Source organism: Coenobita brevimanus, chromosome 7 (genome assembly GCF_032717465.1).
Source record: "Coenobita brevimanus isolate Jiangsu-jjx chromosome 7, ASM3271746v2, whole genome shotgun sequence".
Lineage (NCBI taxonomy): Eukaryota > Metazoa > Arthropoda > Malacostraca > Decapoda > Coenobitidae > Coenobita > Coenobita brevimanus.
The window spans coordinates 20075465-20095627 of NC_136960.1; the positions used below are offsets into that span (position 1 = coordinate 20075465).

The following is a 20163-nucleotide window of genomic DNA, read 5'->3' on the forward strand; positions in this document are numbered from 1 at the left end:
GGATTCCGGGGGCTTGAATGATGAGTGAATGGAAGCGTGGCCCATTGGACTGGGTAAAATTGGGCTGTCTGGACATTGCTACTCCTCACCCTGCCTTCGGTGGGAGAGGAGGTCCGGATGATGATGATGATGATGATTAATGTACGTCAGAAATTCAGGAATCGCTCATAAGGGCAGAGGATCTGGGACAGGCACTGTTAGATGACTTTGTTTAGAAACGACTTATCGACAAGGATGTGAGCTTGAGAGATAAAATGCATAAAACAAAGGTAATAACTTTTGCTTAATTGTACGATGTCAGAGCGGAGAGAGGAAAGGGGAAGACAACTGTGATCAAAGCAGATAGGCAGATTTCCCAGCAACTGATAACGACGTACCAAGCAGGGAGACCACTTGATCTGGACGATGTACTGAGCCACGAACTGACGGGAGTTCCATCAGTACTGCTGAAGCTGATGGTTCACTGAGGTCCAGGACGAAGTCGGTTTATGTGGATGCCCTTATCAAGGATGTGAAATGCCCAGCTAATCTTGAACTACTGGATGGTGAGAGCACATGTCTTGTCATATACGGCCAGGCCACTGTTGTGTCCTTTGGTAAACCAAGCGGGGCAAAGACACTTGCAGATTATCCTGATAGGTTTGTTGACCACATTCTAAAAATCGGCAAACGATTCGACCGCACTTATGTTATATTTGACCAATACAGGGACACTGGCACGTCAGTCAGAGAGGGAACTAGTGAAAGACGAAAGAAAACCTCACGTCCCATTCGACGTTTGATAGAAAACCGAGAGGTTCCACTGCCATCCAAGTGGACTGATCCTGGAATTGTCAGACAACAAGAAGGATCTGTCTGCCTTTCTGTCCGATAAGCTGGTTTTATTAGCTCCACAGAGAAGGTCATGGTTGTTGCTGGTGGACTGGGGTTAGAGGTTAAGACAGATGACCCTCAGATGGATACCGAAAAGTTGAGGTCTGACTATGAGGAGGCAGATACGAGTGTGATTCTGCACTGCATCAGTATCCCTGCTAGGCATATCGTTGTGACTGCACTTGACACCGACGTTGTTGTTCTCCTGTTGGTGATTAATCACAGAATGAAGTGCGAAACCCTCTGGTTGAAAGCTGGAACTTCAAAAAAAAAAAAAAAAAAAAAAGCACATCCCCATTCACGAGATTCATAAATCACTAGCATTTGAACAACAAACACTTGAGGAACTTCTTGTCTACTACGCAATAATTGGGTGTGACACTGTGTCCTACTTCATGGGTCATTGTAAGAGGTCAGCTTGGACTGTGTTCCTGGAGAACCAGAACCTGCTGCAGGAGCTGGGGAATACTCTGGCACGATCTCAGATGAATGGCTTCGTAAGGCAGAGCAGTTCACCTGTAAAGTCCCAGATGACACTTGTGATAGGGTCGTGTGTACCAGTTCTCTAAGCTGAAATTGCCAGAGTTGCTACCTCCTACTGGTGATGCTGCAATGTTTCACATTCAAAGGGCCAATATTCAGTGCTTCATATGGCGACAAACGCGTGTTCCCACCCCCACACTGTCATTGCCAACTACCAATGGCTGAGAGAATATTGATAGAAAACTGAGGCCAGTCCTGACTACACTATCTCCCATTCCGAAAGCATGCAAAAACATCGTGTTTTGTGGATGCACCAAAGGCTGCAACATTCATAATTGTTCATGCAAAAGGGCAAACCTTCCTTGCACAGCTGCCTGCAGATGTAACGAGGGTGAGATACACTGCAGACGTTACATACATTTGCTGTCATAAAGTAATGCTGTTAATTTGTAACAAATTATTGGAAGGCTAGCATGTTTTCTGTTGATGAAAATAAAGAAATTAAACTTTTGTAAGAATAGCACTGTGTCCGTGGAAATTTAATAATTTTCGTCACGGCCTCCGACCAGGGATCAGGGCTGCCTGGGGGATTGCTGAACATTAGTTGTTATTTGTGTTTTCCTATGTATATGTTATTTTTCACAGTGTATATACGTTACTTTGTATTCCGTGTCAACGCCTAGCTGTTCTCATTCTTCGGACATACAATCCCCTTGCCTATCGACACGGTTCATTTGCTTGGCCTGCGCACTATCTGTATGCATTTGTTTTGTTCAGTACATGTTGAAAAACAAACAAACAAACAAACAAAACTGTTATGGGCCTAAATAAATAAATATAAATAAGTAGGTTATGGATATTAATAAATAAATATTAATAAATAAATAAATAGATATATAAGATATGCTACCAATTGGACTACTTACTTTACTAGAAGCATTTGCTGGTCGATTTCCGGGAAGTTTGGAAAAGGCCCCAAGTTTGACCCTCTGTATCTCAGTCCCTATATGGGATATCATTAGTCCGTTTTTTTTTTTTTTTTTCAAAAACTACCCACAACATTAATTTTTCAAGGGTAGGACGAAGGCAGCATCTCATCAGGTTATTGATTTATTGGGAGTCATATGAAAAAGGGACCAAATTTAGGGTTCCAGGGGGTTACGTGACTTTTTCACCCCTAGTACCCATGTTATGGAATAAAATCAACAAGTGGTCATGGTATCTCATAGAGAAGATCCTAAGCTACAATATGAGCCACAGGTGAGTTCTCTACCTGCATTATTGAGGGAGTTATGTCAATTTTTGCGGTGCCAAATCCTAAAAATGAGGAAAACCGCAATGCACCAAATAACATTTGACCTCAGTTTTGACCACTTAAATGGCAAAATATCGCTTAGCAACACCCCTAGTCGTATTCACCCCCCCAAAATCCATAAGAAAAGGTATGCTGCTTGCTTTTCCCCCAAAATGCCTCATTCAGCTTAAATAGCCACCTTTTCTGAAAATTGTACTAGTCTATAACGAAAACAGCAGTTTACAGCCTAACTTGATCTAAACTAACCATGAGTCATCTCTCTCTCTCTCTCTCTCTCTCTCTCTCTCTCTCTCTCTCTCAAGATTTATGATCACAACTTCCATCTCAGCGGGGTCTGTGAAGGCAGAGGCCTTACAAGGTATGAGGTCGGGCATGGAATGGAAGTAAGAGAAATGGTTGAATATAATTGGCATCTCTATCCCTCTGCCAGCCTATCTATCTGTCTATCTATCTATACCTATCTATCTATCCATCTATAAATCTTTGCGTGTGTGTGTGTGTGTGTGTGTGTGTGTGTGTGTGTGTGTGTGTGTGTGTGTTTCCATTCTTACGCCATCACTGTCCTGCCTCTCTCACCATTCCTCACTTTCTTTTTAATTTTGTCTTAAGTATCTGCCTTCATTATCAATTCTAACCCTTCTCTGTATTCCATTGTCTCTCTTCTTTTCTCCCACTTTTTCTTATGATCTGTATCTTCCTCATTCTTCCACATTCTGTTTTTCTTTTAACTACATCCCTTCCTCCTTCCATGTCTGTATCTCTCTCCCACCCACTTTCCCGCTTCCCTCCCCCCATTTTTCTTTCTCGTCAACATACTTCTCTCTCTCCCTGCTTATCCACCTGCTGATGCCCCCCACTGCTACACTGCTTCTCTACCTGCCACTCACATCCTCCATGCCTCCCTCTAAGTGCTACACTGCTTCTCTCCCAGTTACTCGCTCCTTTCTGCTTGCCACTAACTGCTACACTACTTCTCTCCCTGCCACCGTCTCATCCTCCCTGCCTCCCCCTAACTGCTACACTGCTTCTCTCCCGGCCACTCTCTCTTCCTCCCTGCTTGTCACTAACTGTTATCCTGCTTCTCTCCCTGCCACTCTCTCTTCCTCCCTGCCTCACTAGATGCCTCCCCTTCTCTACCTACCACCCTGGATCTTCATTTATTTCTGCTACCCTGCCAGCTTCTCCTATAAGTCTTGTTGTCTCATTGCTCCCCCGTTTTCCATGTTCCCTCCCTGTCACCCTTCCTCTACTTTACTTCGATGCTTCTCTATGTTCCACATTTTCATCCATTTTTTTTCCCCTTAACTCACATAACTTCTGCCTCTAATGCCCCCAGCCTACCCTCCTTTACACACTATCGCGTCTTCATTTCCAAATGGTCTAGGTGAAGTAGGGAAAAGACGGGATGATGAGGATGGGTGGAAGGCAAAGACAGTGGAAACAACAGGCAGGAATGGATGAGGATGTCTGGAAAGTTACGTACGGGAAATGAATGAGTGGGATCAGCAAAATATATTCAAGAGGCTGTCTGAGAAGGGATCGTTCTGTCAGTGGGTCATGCGGGGAGGAAGGCTGTGTAAGGGAGGGTTTGGAAGGGAAGGTGGACAGGGAAAGGGATTTAAATTCATATCAAGTTCTATTCAGGAAACCACTTTCATACCATGCATTTAGGTATTAAGTTTTCATGAGTAAAAAGGACATAACGACGCGATAAAAACGGTGAGATAAGTAATTTCACATTAATCTCCTCTCTCTCTCTCTCTCTCTCTCTCTCTCTCTCTCTCTCTCTCTCTCTCTCTCTCTCTCTCTCTCTCACACACACACACACACGTTAAAAATTCCACTCTCTTAGATTAACAAGTAACACACAAGAATATGCAAGTGGCTTTTAACACATCAGGCTTAGTTACAGAGGCACAATTGCCCACACACAGTACAGTAATGAATAATCCACACATGCACAAATTAAACAAGAGGAAGGCCGTACAGTGCAAAACCTTCAAGGTACAATCGCACTAAAGGCCCGTCCAAGCAATCAGAGATCACGTGAGGTTCTGCAGGATGGATTTTTTTTTTTTTTTAATGCTTTCGACTTTGGATATGAGTTTCATAGCCAGTTCCCTGAGGCCCAGCAATCCTCCCATGCACATTTCCACCTGTCTCCACAATAATCGTATTGACGTGACAAACTGAAGCGCCTTTCCCCCTTCCGGTTCACTGTTTTTAGCATGATTTTTCACCATGGTTCGAACCGATGAGTAGAACGCTCGGACATGACAGGTGTCAAGTGATCCTGTGGAAGGGATTCAACGCCGAATTACCCTGCCCTGTGCCCCTGACTTTTGACTGACTGCTGTCATATTTACCTAACCCTCACCCCATCCATCAAGTTTGGTTCAGATTAGATCACAAGTCTGAAGCTGACCTTACTTTCTGTTCTTGATCTTTACTGATCTGAAAATAGAATAATTTTATCCTCTGCTAACCTTATACCTTTCCACCTAGTTTGATCCAAATCGAACAGTAAAGATTTGAATTAAAGGGCCAAGCCAGTGACCTTAAACTGTCCTCTCTGCTTCCGACCGACTGTTGACAAAATTGATTCATTTCAGCCTTCCCTGTCCTACAATCCTTCAATTAATTACAGGAAAAATCGGATCAATCTTTTGTGTCGACTATTCCCTTCATCTTTGACATATAACCATGTTCTTCCAAAAATTAATCAGCTGTATCCCCGGTGGTCCTCAAGCATTATATCAGATCTGTTCAATTTCATTCATATATTTTTCATAATCTTGCTAACAGACAGACAGACAGACAGAAAGACAGACAGACAGAGAGGCAGACAGACAGAGAAGCTGACTAACAGACAGGCAGGCACAGTCCGACAAGCGGCTAAAGCCTAAAAGGACATGCAAACCGGAACAAACACGTAATCTCCTCGCACTTTCGCACGTGGGTGTAATACGTGTTCTGTTGGGTAAATTATTCCGTGGGGGTTCATAGCCAGCGATAGAAGACTAGATGAAGAAACGAGAAAATGGAGGAGGAGGAGGAGGAGGAGGAGGACTGAGAAAAACACAATATAAAAAGATCATAAAGATGTACTGTATAATTAAGAGGAAACGTAGAAATTGAAGGAAAGAGGACGAAACGAAATGGAACACATAGAAGAAAAAGAAGAAAAAAAAAATCACAGAACGAACACGGAGTGTGAATTCGTTAAAGTGTGTGTGTGTGTGTGTGTGTGTGTGTGTGTGTGTGTGTTTAAGTGCGTGGGGAAGGGAGAGGAGGGAAGGAGGAGGTGAGACGAACCTAAGGTTGTGATGGAAATTCTCTCTCTCTCTCTCTCTCTCTCTCTCTCTCTCTATCTATCTATCTATCTATCTATCTATCTATCTCTATCTCTATCTCTGTCTATCTATCTATCTATCTATCTCTCAGCTAGAGAGAGAGAGAGAGAGAGAGAGAGAGAGAGAGAGAGAGGCAACACTGAGAGGTAGCGAGAGATAGGCTGAAGGGAGTCACTGAAAAGAGTAAAACATATGAGACAAAGAAACATCTGATTCCACTTTGCTTAGAAATATATGGATTTAACCTCCAGCGTATAAGAACTGTATACGGATTTATAAATAAGGCCCTTGCACAAAGTTAGCAACTGAGTGTGTTCAAAGGAGACCGCTCAGTACACTTAAACTCTGCGAAGCAGGTGTTGTCAGAGAAGTGCTGTAATCCTTACAAGACCGATATGAAATAAGACATTTGCATAGATGAATGAGAAGCTATTTGAAGGAAGGAAGGAAGGCAGCAAGCAAGGAAGATAAGTAGGTACGTGGATAGGTAGGTAGGTAGGCAGAAATTGGGTTATCAGACAGGTAAAGAGGTATTTACACAGAAAAGTAGGCACGGTGTGTAGATGGGTAATTAGGGAGAAAAATAGGTGGTTGGTAGGTAGAAAAACTGGTGTATGGTAAGTAGGTAGGTGGGTTAGTAGGGAGAAGAAGAGATGGTAGGTAGGTAGGAAGGAAAACTTGTGTATGGCACGTAGGTAGGTGGGTATGTAGAAAAAAAGGTGATTGGTAAGCAGGAAAACAAGAGTATGGTAAGTAAGTAGGTATGTATGTAGGTAGCTATTTAGATTACGCAGGCATGAAGGATATGGGAGATTGAGTCAGGAAAGACGGTGTGTGTGTGTGTGTGTGTGTGTGTGGTCTCGCACCTGCATGCAGGTGCGGTTTGGTTGGTAGCTGGGAAGCCAACAGGTAGGCAGGTTGGTAAATATGGTATGGTTGAGGCCATAACATTACCATACCATCATCATTATTATCACCATAAACAAACATCACACACCTTCCTTAACAGCCCTCCACACCCCTGAATGAGTATAACAGTTATTTCTCTCTATCTGTCCACTGCCTCTCGCCGCATCGTATGAGGGATGGCAGTGACACAGGGACCTTCAGTTATTTCTGGCTCGACTTAGTGACACCCTATTCTTCCACAACACACCACCCTGCCTCATACATTTATCCACCCTGTTGTTGGCTAATCCAGCACAGTACCTATTCTTTATTTTCCCTACTGCCACTACATACTACGTTACCTTGTCCCTCCAACTAATTGTTGGTAACTCACGTATAGCCTACCCTTATTATTTTTTTTTTACTCCTCCCGCGACACATCACCCTCCTTCATGTACCGGCACTTTCACACCTTATTCTTAGTCCTTATCTAGTCCCTAGTTCGGAAATTATATTCTTGAAAATAATCCCATCTAATCTTACACAACAACTGTTATGTTCCAAGGAGGGACTTATTGGTAAACTTCTACAAGCCCACTTCTCGCAACATCATTTATTCTGTAAATGCTGGAGCATTTCTTGGGGCGGCTACGTCCATCTGTCTCTCACTAATGATAATCGGAAATGATGTGCTTTACACCTGTAGATTTAACAACTTTAGCTATGCAACACCATATCATACCATACCATAGCACAGCACACAAAATAACCTCCCGTACCACATCACACAAGATTACTTCCCACACCACACCATACAGAATAACCCTCCCACACCAAAACACATCAAGAGCCCTAACCGACGGGGTTTGAAGCTTCTGCACCTTGTGCGTATTTTTGTAGTTGTTTGTAATCTTAAAGTCTGTGCAATGTATAGTAATGCTTAGTCCCCGCATCCAGTATTTTTATACTTATTCCTACAACGCCCTCAAGCTAACGAGACATAACTGCTTAAAGTTTACTGTTCAGAAGACAGGCCACTCCCAAGCTTAGAAACTCCTTTGCCAGGGTAAAGAATAAAATAATTATCATTATTATTTCATTGGATACCTGGCAGATTAGTTTATCACTACCGTTGCAAAGAAAGGGCGCTGCCATACTCCTACTTGGCACTAGTTACACACGGCAACTTAACACACATGTAACCCTCGCAAATGATATGAACAGGGATATAGGTAACTGATACTTGTTCATATAACTGACATAAATGGGCACTAAAAATGGAAGTGCAAATGTACTTAACAGACAAGTGGAAAATGCTTACAAATATTTAAAAAAAAAAAAAAAAAAAAACTATTTCCTAGCAACACAGACGGGAAGGAATGGCGAGGGGTGAGGCAGCGTGTAGATGCAGTAGCACCATCACCAGCTGTTTAAACTCACAATATGTACATGGACCAGAATGTTTTTTATTTTTTTTAATGGAAGGAAAAGGAACCAAAGGCCAGGAGCCCGCAAACCGTTCCTTCCAAGAAAAAAAAAATACAAAAGAGAGCCAAATTCATGATCCGTTCATTTCGACATGGCTGAACACACTGTTTGAAAGACTGGAGATCATACAGTAGGAAGAAGGAAGTACAGACAGAGGGAGAAGTTGCAGAGTTGGCCTCTAGCATAAATGAAGGACTGGAAGTAACGGTTAACTCTTGCATTAGAGATTTGGAAAGAAAAGGGATGAGAGTTTGTTGCTAGAGCGTGCTGCAGCACAGCGTATGACTTAGATACCGCAGTTTACATACTAGCCAGGAGATGTTGTATTACACATGAGCGTTTTCACCCTCACATTCCAGCTCACCACATCCCTTGCGCGTCTGCTGAGTTCACAGAACAGTGCGATATTGTTACAGCTATTGGATACTACCTCCTCAATGTTGTCTTAAAAATCCTAATATTGACATCAATGCCACTGCCCCATGACGATGTTTTCCCAGGCCATGTTGTTTCTGGGGCCGATTTTCTCTTTATTTTCCACCTCATGCATAGGTGATTCATCCTCCGTTTTCACTCAAGTAGTCGCAGTTTTGGAAAGTAAATGGAGAACCCTAATATTTGGCCTAAATGATCTAATAGAACTGAGGATACTTTTCTTTCCACCATCTTCGACTTCATTACACAGATATCCTCCGCCTATGTCACTGTACATCAAGGGTGTGGTGTGTTGATGGAGTGGGAGGAAGTGGTTGTACTAAATGGCAGACCAGTGTCAGTTAATGCCCCAACAACTAGGCATTCATTGCAGTAGTTGGGCAACAGTCCCGTATGAAGAACAAGAAATAGAATATATAAAATGTGTGTGTGTGTGTGTGCGTGTGTGTGTGTGTGCGTGTGTGTGAGAGAGAGAGAGAGAGAGAGAGAGAGAGAGAGAGAGAGAGAGAGAGAACCTCTAGCCTTCCCACCCACTCTGTCCCACACCTGGCTTCATATTCAAAACTTAACTAGCAGGGGTGGGGTGAGGGACAGGGATGAGGTAGTGTGAGGGGGCTGGAGTGAGACAGCTGGGTGAGGTGTAGCCAAACAGGTCACCTCCTTAAACAACACTTACACCTCATTATATTCTCAGCTTTAACGGGAGAAACATAATTTGGATACATGTGCCAAAAATATCACAGAATCTAAAATCTTCACATGTTCAAAACATTAATCAAGGGATAATGATACAGGACTTGGAATATGACTAACAAATGACTTAGGAGTAGATAAGGTCAGTCTGCAACACCTTAACCTGTTCCTGAAGGATTTTCAAGGCTTCAGCATTTTCCAGCAAATTTTTTGATACTCACTCAGCCTGACCAATTTCTTACTCTTTACTTTTTTCTCCTTCTGAAAGCATAGGACAACAGCATGAATTGCGGGCTGAAGTAGAAGTCTGAAAGTTGGGTGACTGATATGACGTATTATGGCACGGAAATGAGATGAAGACAATGTGATCAGAAGTTTGGAAATGTAGGGGACTGAAATGAGGTGTTATGCCAGGGAAATGAAGTGAAGGCAAATGTAAAATTACAAAGGCATAATGCAAAAAAGGGCTATTGAAGTGAAGGGACAGTCAACTGGGAAAAAAGACGTGAGGTTAACCATAATAGAAAACAAACTACAATATTTCCAGATAAATTTCAAGCCATAACATTAGTATTGAGAGAGAGAGGGGGGGGGGAGGGTTTTCACGCTCAAACACTTTTTCCAAGATGACTGCTCGTATATTTGTAAGTTGTAACCATCCTTAACGCGACGCAGCGAAAAGAAAAAGTTGAAACGCATTGATAAGAGCCGTGATAAGAGACAGTATAATATATTACACCCTTATCTTCAGTGCTGGATGACTTATGCTATATATTCACACGAGCGGGGATAAAATCCGAAATACTTCTGACACACTCTTATGGATGTATGTCAGTTTTATACTTAATGAAAGATGTAGGTAATATGCACAAAATCAACAGTAAAAAAAAATTCAAGCAACATATATTTAGTTTAATTATTATATGCGATGAAAATCAATATTAACACAGCAAACAACAACAACAATATCAGCAACAGTAAATTAATAATAATATTAAGAATGATAATGATAATAATAATAATAATAATAATAATAATAATAATAAACGATGAGAGACAGACAGACAGACAGACAGACAGACAGAGACAGAGACAGAGACAGACAGACAGACAGACAGACAGACAGAATTATTACTATCAACTACCTCAGTCTCCCACTTCATTTTCCAGTCAAGGTCAAAAGTTAAGCTAGTGATGATTAAACTGGAAAAGTAAGGATAGGCTGCGTTGGTTAGGGTAGGTTAGGCAGGCTTTTATTAGGCTGGGTTATGCTAGGTTTGGTTTTATCTCCGTTGGGCTGGACTGGATTAGGATAGAATAGATAAATTTAGGTTAAATGGAGAAAATTTTATTAGTACATATTGTTCAGATGATTAGGTTAGGTTGGGATAGGTTAAATTAAATCATGATAGCTTAGGTTAGATTACGCTGCTTAGGTTACATTAGGTTAAACTAGGTTATGTTAGGAAATGCTAGGTCTAGTTACGTCAGGTTAGAGTAAGCTGAGAATGAGGGGGAGCAAATTTGTAACAGGTGCACTCCTGACTACATATTCATTAAAATTACCATATACTGTACAGCAGCCAAGCGTGGAAGGTCAGAATGGCTAAGTAATGGAGGTAAAAAAATAAAATAATAATAATACTGGGCTAACACACAGATAAACAGATGTGATTGATAGTCTCCACATATGAGTTACACACACACACACACACACACACACACACACACACACACACACACACACACACACACACACACACACACACACACACACACACACACACACACACTGCTCGCTGGCGCAGTGGTAACGTTCTCGCTTGCCATCTGGTAGACGGGAGTTCGCGCCTCGCTCAGGTTGTGAAAAGTTTCACTGACGAAGTGGGTGGTTACTGTCTCCCTTGAGCAAGGGGACGGGTGTGTGCGTGTGTGAAGGTCACAGCCTTGCCCTTAGATCGGACTATATGAGCTCTCAGCTCCCTTCCGGGAGGGTAAAAGCTGACGATCACGACCATTAAGTGATCCTGACCGACCCGGTGAATTACACACACACACACACACACACACACACACACACACACAACAGCTACAAGCATTCAACGTATACCCACATGCATGCTAACATAGATACTTTAAAACATATTTACTCACAAGAGCACACAGGAACACACACACAGGCTACACACACACCACTATATTAAAAACGAGACACAGCGACACTATAATCAAACTCGGATCATGACCTGTGACCTTGACCTGTGACTGACGGACTGATCTATATCAAATCAAGTAACTCCCTCCCATCCTCACACACACTGTACAGAAGGCTATGTGCCAAGTTTAATTCAGACTGGGCCTAATTTTCAAGGAATATTTCCCTCATCATGAATTTTTACCTTGACCCCTGGCTATGTCTTCTGATCGACCTGCATCAAAACAGAATCTCTTCTTCCCACGCCCACACACAATTCATGTTCCAATTTTGATTTAAAAAAAAAATCTTGAGACACCTCGTTAACAAAGAGATATTCATGGAAACTGCCTGGATCACAATCAGCACGCCTTCAGCGCCGCTATAAAGGGGTCGGAGGTAAAGGACGAACGTTGGGAACAGGGGAGTAAGGCAGAGGAGGACAAGGCAGAGACAGGCAGATCAGACAATGGCAAAGCAAGGCAGGAGAGGGCAAGACAAGGTAGGGTGAGAAGGACAGGTCACTGTGACAGGGCAAGGGTGAGGTGGGCCAAACAGAGGCAGGATGTGGCAGGACAGCCCTGGATATGAGAGGATGATGCAGGCCAGTACAGAGTAAGGCGGATCAAGGATGAAGAGGCAAGGGTGAGGCAGGGTACGGGCGGACGAGAAAATGCACAGCAGGGCGAGGCACGGTGAGGTACAGGAGGATCAACTGATAACATGACAGGTGTGAAATTGTCTTGCCCAAGGGTAAGTGGTCTTTTTAATTAACACTTGTTTTATTCTCACTAAAGCCATACAATTTTATTCAGGCTGAGTGACTACCAACAGCGAACAAGTTAGAAAGAAGCTCCACCAGCTTTCTGTATTTTCCTTACTAACATTCTCTTCCTCCTTCGTGATATTCCGCACGTGTTTTTCCGCCAAGTCCTCTTAACCTTCCTTCCCTTTGTACCTGTGTCAGCAGGTGGCCCCTCCATCTCTCAACCCGTCAACACCTCTAACTGGTCCCAGTGTAATTCATCCTTCATCGAGAGTTTGAGGATTCGGTTGCAACACCTCAAAGACATCGCTGTTTCTGAGAAAGTGTTTGGGTGTCCGTGTGTTTAGTGTCAGGATGATTAATTTCAAATACGTCTTTATTTACTTCTCATAATAAAATCACTTTACTGTTTTGTGTGTGAAAATAGTGGGCTGAGCTTAGGTAAGTGACGTCAAGAGTTCTGGTGTCTTCCATTGGCCAATAAAAGAGTGAAACATCAAGGGATGTGATGTCACAGGTAAAGCCACAACCCATTGTTTAATTAGGATGGTGGATGGAGCTTAGGGCACCTCCCACTGCCTAAGGAGAGAAGGTCACGGAAGGTTGAGACAGGACAAGGAGGCTTCATGTCAGTCTGCTGTGTATCCCCGCCTGTGTCTGGAAACTTGACCTTTAATTTATGAGACATATCGATCCTTTTGTTAAATACCTTGTTACCATCACTGAAGACCACCTTAACTTTAACATTTTTCTGCCGAAGGCTCGAGGAACCACAATTTGCATTTTTCTGCCATAAAACAGGTGACAGGTTGGTACTGTGGTTGCGTCTGTGCGCGCGCTAGGTCCAGAGGTGATTTAGATCCCAAAGGAGCTCACTTCCAGTAAAGAGATTTACGGTCAAGTGGTGTAACCGGAGACGGGTTTATGCTGTTGGTATCATTAATCAATACCACCAACATATCCTAGCTGCCCATATAATACAAAGGAAGAGTTGGATACAAAAACCAACCTATCTGCAGAAAACTAGGCAGAATAGGTCATATCCAACTGGCTCTTATTTAGGTTAAGCACTCAAAATAATCAGTATTCCACAGGCTATACCATACACACACACACACACACACACACACACACACACACACACACACACACACACACACACACACACACACACACACACACACACACACACACACAAATCGGCAACACTTAAGGGTCAGAAACGTTCCCTAGACTATCAGATTATGTGGAATGCAGCATGCTTTCTATGTAACTTCTTGCTAATTTCACCTCTAAGTCGCCCTGTCCCCCGCCATTTCACTGCCCCGCTCCCAACTCACACCCCCCTCTCTCATATACCTCTCCACCCCATCCCTCCATCTCATCCTCGGCCTCCCCCTCCCTCTTCCCCCCTCCACCTCACTCATATACACTCTCTTCGTCAGTCTCTCACCCTCCATCCTCTCCACATGGCCAAACCACCTCAGTGTATTCGTTTTAACGCTTCCTATCACATCCACATCCACACCACAACGCTCCTTTAAATCCTCATTTGTCAGCCTGTCTCTCCATGTGACTCCTGTCACGTAGCTTTAGTTCTGAGCAGACACCGGCTGATCCCGAACAAGGTGCGTAACAGAACCCACAAAACAAATCTAGTATCAAATCATTGGTTAGGAATCCTTGTGTTCCTTTTCCTTCAGGCTACATTAAAAATCCTCATTCCCTAAAACCTGTATTTACTTTCACCAACACTATTTACCACAATAAAGCATGAATCACACTACATACCGAATAATAAACATAACATAGAAATATACAAAGTTCTGCTATATGGGTCAGCAGATAATATCACTCACAAATACAGATAAATATATATATTGATGTAAAACCACAACCCGGCTCCGCCGACCACCGACCAGCCCTCGTCACCCTCTCCCTTCACAGTCCAAGGTAGTTCTGCTCATTCCCTATTCACCAGCTCCCACTACAAATCTGTTTAGAATTCGAATGAGTCCGAATCCTCAAGCCCTGGATCCACAACCCTTGTCATCATAGCAAGTGTGCTGCAGCATGGTCCAGTCGTTCGGTCTTTGTCCCAACAGCATTCCGAGATCGCTAGTGAAGGTGGTGACATTACATGTAAAGATCAGGCACTTGTAGGTGGTCGGGTGAGCCGTGCCGTGTCATTGCCACCCACGTAACACCTCCCTCCTTAAAAGAAAAAAAAAGTATTAACTTTTTTTTTTTTTTTTTTTTTACCAAAACCCATAGATCCTATTATTTCACGGCACATATTATTATATACTTGTTATATATTTCATCACCAGGAAACTAAGCACACACATTATCTTAGAAGAGGTACTGGGCAACATTAGGTGGTCAACTGAAGAGGAAATCTTTAAATAGATAACAGTAATATTGATACCTATATATTTTAGTTATTTACAATCTGTTTTCAATCATTATCTGACCTATCCTCTGGACAAAACATCAGCCAGGATATTTTCTTTTCCTTTTATGTGGTTAATATCCAAATTGTACTTTTGCATTTCTAAACTCCATCTTAAAATCCTTTGGTTCTTCCCACTCATCTTTGCTATGAAAGTTAAAGGATTATGGTCAGTATAGATCTTCACAGGTTCTCGAGCAGGATATAAGTAGACTTCAAAGTGTCTCAGGGCTAGCATCAGAGCTAATGCCTCTTTCTCTATTGTAGAATAATTTTTCTGGTGCTTATTGAATTTCTTAGAGAAATAACACACTGGGTGATCAATACCCCTGCTGTCTGTCTGACATAACACTGCTCCTGCACCAGCATCACTGGCATCAACATAAAATATAAATCCCTTATCAAAATCAGGAGAGCTAAGAATGGGTGAGAATACCAGCATAGCTTTGATTGTCTTGAATGACTTTTCACAAGATTCTGACCAAATGAACTTTACATTTTTCCTTAATAAATCAGTTAGTGGAGCAACTACATCTGAAAAATTCTTAACAAATCTTCTGTAATAACCAGCCATGCCAAGAAACCTCATCACCTCTCTCTTTGACTTTGGTACTGGAAGCTTGTCAATGGCATCAGTCTTGCAATTTAGAGGAATTACTTGACCTTGACCCACTATATATCCCAGGTAGGTGACCCGCGCATGGGCAAAGTCACTCTTTGCAAGGTTTACCGTTAGGTTTGCTTCCTTGAGCCTCTCAAACAGCGCCTGCAGCCTCACCAGGTGATCATCCCAGGTCTCGCTGTAGATTATTATATCATCCAGATATGCTCTACATCCATCTAACCCCGACGTTAGACCATTAATTAGACGCTGGAAGGTCGCAGGCGCGGTTTTCAAACCAAAAGGCATTACACAATACTGAAAGAGTCCATCTGGAGTCACAAACGCAGATATTTCTCTTGCCCTTTCCGTCAGGGGAATCTGCCAATAGCCCTTCAGCAGGTCCACCTTAGTTACATACCTTGCCTTGCCAACTTGGTCAATACAGTCATCAATACGTGGTATGGGATATGAATCATCTCTAGTCAAAGTATTCACTCTCCTGAAATCCGTGCAGAACCTAATCCCACCATCAGACTTAGGTACCAGTATACATGGTGAACTCCAACCACTTACACTTTGCTCTATAATCCCGTTTTCTAACATGTACTGGACTTCATCCCTTAACTGATTATGCTTTGTAGGATTAATTCTGTACGGATGCTGCTTCACAGGACTATTTTTGCCAACATCAATATCATGATAAATTAAATTTGTGTGACCTGGAACATCAGAAAACAGGCAAGCAAAGTCTGATATTAATGTAACCAGCTGCTGCTGTTTAGTTAAATCCAAGTGTCCAAGTTTTTCTTGTAGATTATTTAGTATGTCTGAATTAACTAACTTGGAGTGAGGTACATTAGCTAGAGGATCATCTTTCTCATCTCCATCATCAGTCACATCCCTTACATCATGAAGCATGATTACATCTTTACAGTTTTCAACAGGCTCTTCACCTCTACGTTCTATATATTTCTTTATCTGGTTGATATGACAAAGCCTTGACTCTTTACGTTTATCCGGAGTTTTAACAACATAATTGAGATCACTTAGCTTTTTCTCAATCACATAGGGTCCGAAATAGCGTGCCTTCAGTGACTGCCCAGGGACGGGCAGGAAGACGAGTACCTTATCAACAGGTGAAAATGTTCGTGACTGAGCATCTTTGTCGTACCACGTTTTCATCCGTCTCTGGGAGTCACAGAGGTTCGCTCTTGCCAGCTCACACATCCTGTTGAGTTTCATGCGAAAGTCCATTACATGTTTTAACACATTAGTTTCAGAATCATCACTTAACCATTTCTCTTTTAACATCTTAAGTGGACCTCTCACTTCATGCCCAAACACCAGCTCAAACGGGCTAAACCCCAGTGTATCCTGCACCGATTCCCTGACTGCAAACGACAATAATGGAATCATTTCATCCCACTGATCATCCTTTTCATGGCAACAAATTCGCACCATATTCTTTAGCGTTTGGTGGAACCTTTCCAACGCACCCTGCGACTCTGGGTGATGCGCACTTGACACGCTGTGTTCTATCCCCATCTGCTGCATTGCTGACTGGAACACTCGGGAGAGGAAGTTACTGCCTTGATCAGTCTGTATTACTCTGGGCAGTCCAAACGTGCAAAAGAACTTGGTTAGTGCTTGGACAATTTTGTTGCCACTGATCTTACGTAAGGGGATTGCCTCAGGGTATCGGGTGGAGGAACACATAATAGTGAGGAGATATTTATTACCAGACTTAGTTTTCGGAAGTGGACCAACACAGTCTACAATTACATGGCTAAAAGGTTCAGAAATAGCAGGAATTGGGTACAGAGGTGCAACAGGTATTTTCTGATTGGGTTTTCCCACAACCTGACATTGGTGACACGATTTACAATATTTTGCAACATCTTTCCGTAACCCCGGCCAATAAAAGTGGTTCATTATTTTCCTACATGTCTTGTTAATTCCCATATGACCTGACAACGGTGAGTCATGTGCAAGGCCGAGAACCTGGGACCTGTACGGTGCTGGGACCACAACCTGGTGTATGACATGCCACTCATCTCCTGCAGCCACGTGACGAGGCCTCCACTTAAGCATTAGCACGCCACCCTTCTTATAGTACCCCGTAGGGACACCTGACACTTCCTCTTCTGACATAGCTAGTTCAGCAATCTTACGCAGTTCTGCATCACATCTTTGCTGATCTATAAGCCTGCTTTTTTCAACAAGAAAATTACTTAGCTTGGTGTTATCACTGTCAGTCTCGTGATTGAATAATGAGGCTATCTCGTCACCCTCCACATTTCCATCTAGTCCACATACCTTGGATGGATAAGATGCACACTGACTCACATCGGCTGCCTGATTGGATTCGTGGTCCAGTAGATCGGGTCTGACATGCACGGCCCGTTGCATGGCCCTCGTGACCGCACAGGCGGGGAACACCTCCGTGGCGTCTGGTTCCTCCGGCTCACCGCTGTTTAGGTCTGGAGTACTCGTACTTAGAACAGCTACCTTCAGTTTGGAGTTACCAAATACCATATCTCTTGCCAAGTCATTTGCCAATGTAAATGATACACCTTCCATCGGTAACTTAGGCACCACTGCTACAGTTACATCTGCATCAAGGAATTTACATTCGAGATGAACTTTATATAATGGAGCAGTCATGTGCCCACACTCAATGCCTGCTAAAACAACATTAGCATCAGAAGTCTCCCTAGATAGTAGTAACACACCTACCAGCAGCAGTGACTGCACCGCCCCTGTATCTCTCAATATAACCACAGGCTTTTTACCATTTTCATCATCACGCAGGGACACACTTCCTTCTGAACAAAATGGCTTAAATTCATCTCTTACATTACCCATCTTACATGTATCTTCTACAAGCATATTGACATCTACTGGAGTTTTTACATCCTTTATACTTTTAATACTGGCAAGAGCTGTTGGAACATCCTTGGACTTTTTATCTTTTAAGAACCAGCAATTATTAACAGTATGACCCATCAACTTACAGTTAAAACATCTTACTGGCTTCCTTTTATCACTAATAGAGTTACGACTAGGGCTGGCGGTCTCTCTTTTGTCACTTGTGAACTCATTCTTACCTGTCAGTGGAGTAGGCTGTGGTTCTACAAAGTTTTCAGTACCTACTACACTATGCATTTTATGGATCAGGGCATAATCCTCTGCCATTCTGGCAGCATCATTCAACACCTTTACCCGGTTTTCATTTAAATATACCTTAATTCGGTCAGGTAAGCACCTCTTAAATTCCTCAACGAGTAACATCTGGCACAGCTTATCATAATCACGACCCACATTTTCACTCTCACACCATCGACCAAACAGACTTTCTTTTTCTCTTGCAAAATCCAAGAAACTTTGATCATCCCTTTTCAGCAGTTTTCGAAATTTCAGTCGGTAAGCTTCAGGCACCAATTCATACCCTTTCAACACAGCACTTTTCACTTTCTCATAATCACGGCAGTCATCAACAGACATAGACATGTATATTTCTTGGGCTTTACCAGTTAACACAGACTGGAGTAGCACTGTCCAGTGTTCCTTCGGCCAACCCGAACTAACTGCGACTTTCTCAAAATATCTAAAATAATTATCCACTGCATTTTCCTGAAATGGCGGAACCAATTTCGCATTGCTAGCTATGTTAAAAGGAACCGTGGATGGTGCTGTTGCTCTAAGCTCCAACTCTTTTAATTTAATTTCTCTCTGAACCTCTAGTTCTCTCATACGGTACTGATTCTCTAGTTCGTTCATACGGTGCTGATTCTGTAGTTCTAGTTCCTTTATCCTCACCATATCACCATCATGCTCTATATAATCGAGTGCACCCTTATGGAGCAATTCTTCATCCACCATATACTTTATCAATTCATTCCTAATTTGAAATTTATACCAACTTTTCCTTACACTAAAATCCAACTTTTCAGCAATTTTAAGTAAGTCTGCCTTCTTCAAATCAATTAAAATCTCCACTGTAGGTGACTGAAGGAATTGCTCAGCATCAAAAGTCATTTTGAAGAGTTACTAATACCTTCTTTAAAATTTAAATACACATTAGATCAACACAATTAAAACAGTGCAATAAAGTAGCAAAAGGAGCAAAAGGATCCCGGTCAGGCCCCCAGTTTTGTCACGTAGCTTTAGTTCTGAGCAGACACCGGCTGATCCCGAACAAGATGCGTAACAGAACCCACAAAACAAATCTAGTATCAAATCATTGGTTAGGAATCCTTGTGTTCCTTTTCCTTCAGGCTACATTAAAAATCCTCATTCCCTAAAACCTGTATTTACTTTCACCAACACTATTTACCACAATAAAGCATGAATCACACTACATACCGAATAATAAACATAACATAGAAATATACAAAGTTCTGCTATATGGGTCAGCAGATAATATCACTCACAAATACAGATAAATATATATATTGATGTAAAACCACAACCCGGCTCCGCCGACCACCGACCAGCCCTCGTCACCCTCTCCCTTCACAGTCCAAGGTAGTTCTGCTCATTCCCTATTCACCAGCTCCCACTACAAATCTGTTTAGAATTCGAATGAGTCCGAATCCTCAAGCCCTGGATCCACAACC

General features: G+C 42.5%; 1 protein-coding gene across 1 annotated transcript; it reads right to left on the minus strand.

Moving 5' to 3' along the window:
- Window positions 1–14962: 14962 nt before the first annotated feature.
- Window positions 14963–19426, minus strand: LOC145403815 (uncharacterized). The gene has a single exon (XM_080275498.1). The coding sequence runs from the start codon at window positions 19424–19426 to the stop codon at window positions 14963–14965; it is 4464 nt and encodes a 1487-aa protein (XP_080131624.1).
- Window positions 19427–20163: the final 737 nt, after the last annotated feature.

Bases quoted from the DNA above. Each gene is read 5' to 3' on its own strand.
- LOC145403815 (XM_080275498.1), bottom strand. From the start codon at position 19,426: ATGGTGGATGAAGAATTGCTCCATAAGGGTGCACTCGATTATATAGAG.